Source organism: Empidonax traillii, unplaced genomic scaffold (genome assembly GCF_003031625.1).
Source record: "Empidonax traillii isolate 1590-97213 ecotype Southwest subspecies unplaced genomic scaffold, ASM303162v1 scaffold2703:size24254, whole genome shotgun sequence".
Lineage (NCBI taxonomy): Eukaryota > Metazoa > Chordata > Aves > Passeriformes > Tyrannidae > Empidonax > Empidonax traillii.
The window spans coordinates 18,540-23,937 of NW_020957896.1; the positions used below are offsets into that span (position 1 = coordinate 18,540).

A 5,398-nucleotide genomic window follows, 5' to 3' on the forward strand; every position below is an offset into this window, starting at 1 on the left:
TGCAGGGTGCAACGCGCAGGATGTTTCGGGTTGGGCTGCAATAGGGGCAGGCTGTGAGGGGCCGCAAGCTGCAGTCCGGGAGGGTTTGTGGGGCTGCGGGAGCGGTCCGGGGGTCGCTGGGGGGAAGATGGGGGAGGGGGGGTCCGGGGGTCGCGGGGAGGGCGCAGGGACCCCGCAGCCCCCCCCGGCCCCGCGCATGCGCCGCGCACTCACCGCGCCGGGGGCTCCGCCGTGCGGGGCCGGCCCGCCCACCCCCCTCGCCTCCCATTGGCCGCGCCTCGGCTGCTCCTCCATTCCCATTGGCTGATCCGGCTGTCACTCACGCAGGGCGCGGCTTGGCTTTAAAGGGGCCGCGCGGAGCGCGTGGCGTCGCACGAATTAGTTGGGCGGTGCTAATTGCACACTGGTCGTCGCATGGTGCCCACTGCACTCCGTGATACCCATTACCCATGCTAATTAACTGCGCCGTGCTGGTTGCCCGGTGGTTTCAGCCTCCCTGATTCCAGTGGGATGGCAGGGGACGAGGGGAGATGTCCCAAAGTGACCCTGATGGGATGGGGCGGGGGGATGCTGGTGGTGCCACTGGAACATCCCTGACCCCGATGGGATGGAGGGGGATGAAAGGGAGACCCCGAGACAGATACTGGTGGTGCCATAGGGTCACCCCTGACCCTGATGGGATGGTGGAAGACACCAGGGCAGGTGCTGGTGATGCCACGGGATCATCCCTGACCCCAATAGGATGGAGGGTGGATGCTGGTAGTGCCACTGGATTGCCCCTGACTGTGATGGAACGGATGGGGGATGACAGGAGACCACAAGGCAGCGCTGGTGGTAGCCCCAAAGCACCCCTGACCCCAATGGGAAGGAGGGGGAATGAAGGCAGACCCCGAGGCAGCACTGGTGGCGCCGGTGCCCCCGGCACACTGTGGACATTTTATTCCTCCAGCCCCGAGCCTTCCCGGGAGATCCTGGAGCGAAGCCCCGAGTGGGAGGCGCCCGCTCCCACCTCCCTGGGGCTCCAGGCCCACGTCCAGCCCCCATCCCAGACTCGTCAGGGCGTCCTTCCAGCGTTCCACGGGCTCACTTGCAGCCCCGCAGGACCCCCAGCGCCTCCCGCACGGCCGAGAAGATCATCCCATCCAGCTGCAGGGGGTGCAAAGAGGGGGGGTCAGCACAGCTCACCCCACACCAGGACACCCCCCCACACACACACACACCCAGACCACCCACCTGGGCTGGGAGCTGGCGCGTGGCCCCGGTGGGATCGGGATCGGGGCTGAGCTGCCGGAGGCGGGCGCAGCTCTCCGGGGACAGGAACCGCTGCTCCACGCTGATGGTGCCCGTGAGGCTCTGCACCTGCACCAAGTGGGGGGTCATTGCCTCGGTTCCCACACTGGGAGGGGGTTGTGTGGCACAGCTGCCTCCCCTGGTGGGTTCGGGGCTGCCTACCTGGTGGGGAGCCCCCGCGGGGACCAGCACGGCGTCCCCCAGGCACTGCAGGAGGGTCCAGCCGCTCACCCCGCACTCCTCCCGCAGCCGCCTCCGCATCCCTGCGTCCAGGTAACGCCCGGGGGGGTCCAGGGAGCACCCAGGGGGCTCCCCCGTTCTCCCCTCCTCCTGCCCCAGCTCCTCGGATACCTGTGGGGTGCCAGGGGTGAACAGAGACAAGGGATGCTCCAGTGGCACCGCAAGCACCCATCTGGATTGTCCCCCTTCATCCCACCATGGTCAGGGATGATCCAAAGGCACCACGTGGGCGGCATGGGAGGGGGTGCCCTGGTCCCCCCCGGGACTCACCCTGCGCAGGAAATCCCGGATCTGCAAGGCATCCTCCGCACGGAAGATGTGCCACAGTGCCCCGGGCCGGGCCCCCGTCGTGTCCTTGAGCCGCTCCCGCAGCGCCACGTCCATGTCACCCACGTCGCCGGGCAGGAGCGCCTCTGCGGGTAGGGGGAGGGGCGATCAGGGGGGAGGCCGGGCATGGGGGGTGGTGTGAGGGGACTCCCAGTGCTCCCCCCCCGTACCCCGCGGTGCCGCCTCCGTGTGAACCAGCACGTTGATGGAATCGGCCGCTTCCACCGCCAGGTTTTTGGTCCCGACGTTCTGGTCCCGCGGGCGCACGCCTGGAAGTGGGAGTGGGGCGCTAGGTGAGTGTTGAGTGTCCCCGTGGCAGGGGGGGAGCCCAGGTGCCCCCCAGAGCCCCCATAGCAGACTCACCGTAGGCTGCACAGACGCGCGGGCGCAGCCAGTGCCGGCCCCGCTGGCCCCGCAGGTGGGTGGCCAGGTTGAGGCGACCACTGGCCCCGCAGTACTCGGGCAGGGGCAGGCTGGCACGCAGGTTGGTGACCCTGTGGCATGGCAGGGGGGGGTGTTTGCAGGGCACCGAGGTACAGGCAAGGGCAGAGCCGCCCTCAGCCCCCAGCACTGGCGTGGGGAGGTCAGGGAGGGGGGGACACCCACCCTCTGCCACCACCTACCGGCTCAGCTCCATGTCCCCAAGGCCACTCTCCAGCTTCAGCAAGTCCCCACCGCCATGTTCCCGCTCTGGGGATGCTGCGGGAGGGAGCCCAGCATCATGCACGGGGATGGATGGAGGGAGGAGGGCACAGCCTGGCTCCCCCTCACACCTCACCCCAAAATCAGCCCTCCAAACTCATCGCCCCGCTCACCTGCACTGGTGGCAAAGCCATCCCAGAACTGCCAGCTGCTCAGGCGGACGCGGCTCGCCGGTGCCCGCAGGTTCACCGCCTCCACCTCCTGCTCCCCCCGGGCTGGGCGGAACGACTCCGGCCCCCAGAGCCGCCCCTCCAGCCTCTTCTGCAGCCCTGAAACCAGCACGGGCTGCCGGGGCAACCGGGGATCAGCGAGGCTGGGGGGGGGGGTCCCAGGTGTCCCCACACCTCCCCCCCAAGGGATGGGGGGCTCACCTGGCCCTGCCGCCAGTGCTCCTGGAAGAGTTTGTAGTTGCTGGCGTGGCCGGGGTCGTGGAGCCAGAGCAGCCCGCTGGGCTCCAGCACGCAGTGGGATGCGGGGGGCTCAGAGGGGCTGGGGGGGCTCAGCTCTCCCCCCCCCGCCTGCCTCTCCTGGATCTTCCTCTCCACCACGCGGGCGATGATGCTGTCCAGGATGCTGGTCAGGCGGTTGTCCTGGAGAGCAGGACAATGGGGACACCCTCAGCCCACCCTGACCCCCCCACACACACAGCACGGGAAGGGGTGCCCTGGTCGCCCCCGGGGACTCACACTGGGCAGCGTGGGCACCACGGGGGCGAAGGCCATGCGCACCCCGTCCTGCCCCAGGCACAGCTTCACGGCGGTGGAGGCCAGCAGGTCGCACAGCGTGGTGGTCTGCACGGCCCCCCGTGCCGGGGGCTGCCCCGGCGACGGCGGCCCCAGCTCGGGGCTCTCTGCTCGGGGAGGGGAGGGAGAGAACACGGTCAGGGTTGCCCACGCCGCCCTCTGCATCTCACCCCCCTTGCCCAGCACCCCGAGAAGGGGAGGGGGTGCAGCATCCCTGACCCCCCCGGGGCGGGGGGGTCGCAGCCGGCCCTACCTTCCTTGATGGGCCGGGAGGGGTCGGCTTGGCCGCGGCTGGGGGGTGGCAGGGTGGGCACCGCGGCCCCTGGCGGCTCCTGAAACACCCATGTGGACATTGGGGGGGGCCACATCCCACACACCCCCCCACAGACACTCTGTGCAGGGGTTGGGGTGCACCTGCACCCCATTATCCCCCCCCCCATCCACAACCCCCCCCTCCATACCTGCCTGCCCGGGGGCTCGGCCGGGCTCTGCTCCGCAGCCCCTCGCCCGCAGGGACAGCGGGACTCGATGCCAAACTTGGCCCTGACCTCGTGCAGAAGCTTCCAGAGCCTGGTCAGGACTGGGGACAACAGGGACAAGGGTGTCAGCCCCCCAGCAGCGGGCAGGGGGGGGGTTCCCAGGGCTGGGGAACTCACTCACCACAGGTGGGCACGAACTGCGTGGGGACCAGGGCTGTGACGGGGTGGTCTCGCCCTGGGGTGCACTCAGGCGGCTGTGCTGGACCCTCTGTGTCAGAGACAGGGTGTGTTCGTCCCCACCGAGCCCCCACCCCAAGGGCTGACACCCCCTTTTCATCGCTCCCCCCAACCCCTTTCCACATACCGGGGCCATCAGCCTCCCTCCTGCTGCGGTGGCAGTCGGGGCACAGCTGGAAGCCACATCTGGCGCAGCTCCAGTGGGAGTTGAAGAAGCCGCGCTGGCAGGAGTCGCAGAGCTGGGGGGCTCCTTCCCCCCTCCTCCAGGCCGTGCCCCCTGTGTGTAGCACAGCCTCAGCCTCCCCAGTGTGCCCAGTGTCCCCCAGTGTGCCCCCCATCCCGGTCCCCCCTTACCCTCGGGCCCGCCGGGGGCTCCCGGCCACATGTCCCTGTCCCTGCGGACGGCGTCGCAGAAGGGGTCCCCCAGGACCCCCAGCAGGTACTTGGCCAGGCAGAGGCTGCTCCCCACGTTCCTGCCCCCTGGCTCGGGACCAGATTCCTCCAGCAGCTCCCCCTCGGCCTCCCCCAGGGTGCAGAGGCCATCAACGCTCAACTCCCCATTGTCCCCCAGGGCAAACCTGCGCAGAGAGAAAGGGGGGGGCAGGAGAGGGGCTCAGAAAGGGGGTGATGAGACAGGGAGGCTGAAAATCGGGGTGATGGGAGAGGGTCCTCAAAGGTGGGAGGGGATTCTCTGAAGTGGGGTGATGGGAGAGGTCGGTTTGAAGAGGTGAGAGGGGATGGTGTGAAGAGGGGATGCTCCGAAATAGGGTGATGGGAGAGAGTGTTCTGAAGTGGGGTGATGGGACAGGATGCTCTCAGTTGATGGGAATGATGGGGAGAGTGCCCTAAAGTGGGGTGGCAGGAGAGGTGGCTGCAAAGAGGGGTGAAAGGAGGGGATGCTCCAAGGAGGAGACGTTAAAAAGTGGTGTGGCAGGAGGGGATGCCCCAAAGTGGGATGATGGGAGGGAACACTCCACCCTGTAAGCTCCCCAGGAGCCCTGGGCTCACCTGCGGAAGTGCAGCAGCCTGCAGGTGCTCTCGGGGGGCTCCTCCTCCTCCTCCTTGCCCTGGGGGTCCCCCGTGGCCCGGGGGGCACAGGCACAGCAGCGGGGGATGCCCTGGGGCAGCGCAGTGCAGGGCAGGCTCTGCAGGCACCACGGCTCCTGCCGGCTCGATGGCTCTGGGGACACGGGGAGTGCTTGGGGACACCGTGGAGCCCCATCCACACCAGCCAGGAGGGGCTGCGACTGTTCACAGCCAGGTTGGAGGGGGCTGGGGACACCCTGCTCTGCTGGAAGGTGTCCCTGCCCTCGGCAAGGGGTTGGAACAAGGTGGTCTTTAAGGTCCCTTCCAACCCAAACCCCTCCAGGACTGTGGGAT

The 5,398-nt window shown here is 68.7% G+C and overlaps 1 protein-coding gene across 1 annotated transcript; it reads right to left on the reverse strand.

Moving 5' to 3' along the window:
• Positions 1–1,021: 1,021 nt before the first annotated feature.
• On the reverse strand, positions 1,022–5,198 carry LOC114072159 (lysine-specific demethylase hairless-like; the record flags this gene model as incomplete). Its single annotated transcript, XM_027910081.1, has 15 exons — positions 1,022–1,146; positions 1,234–1,359; positions 1,453–1,641; positions 1,801–1,943; positions 2,028–2,126; positions 2,221–2,351; positions 2,481–2,556; positions 2,673–2,844; positions 2,931–3,149; positions 3,246–3,409; positions 3,556–3,634; positions 3,764–3,882; positions 3,963–4,049; positions 4,373–4,596; positions 5,027–5,198. Coding segments are annotated over 15 exons (2,063 nt in total), but the record flags the coding sequence as incomplete, so codon positions are not given.
• Between the last annotated feature and the right edge of the window lie 200 nt (positions 5,199–5,398).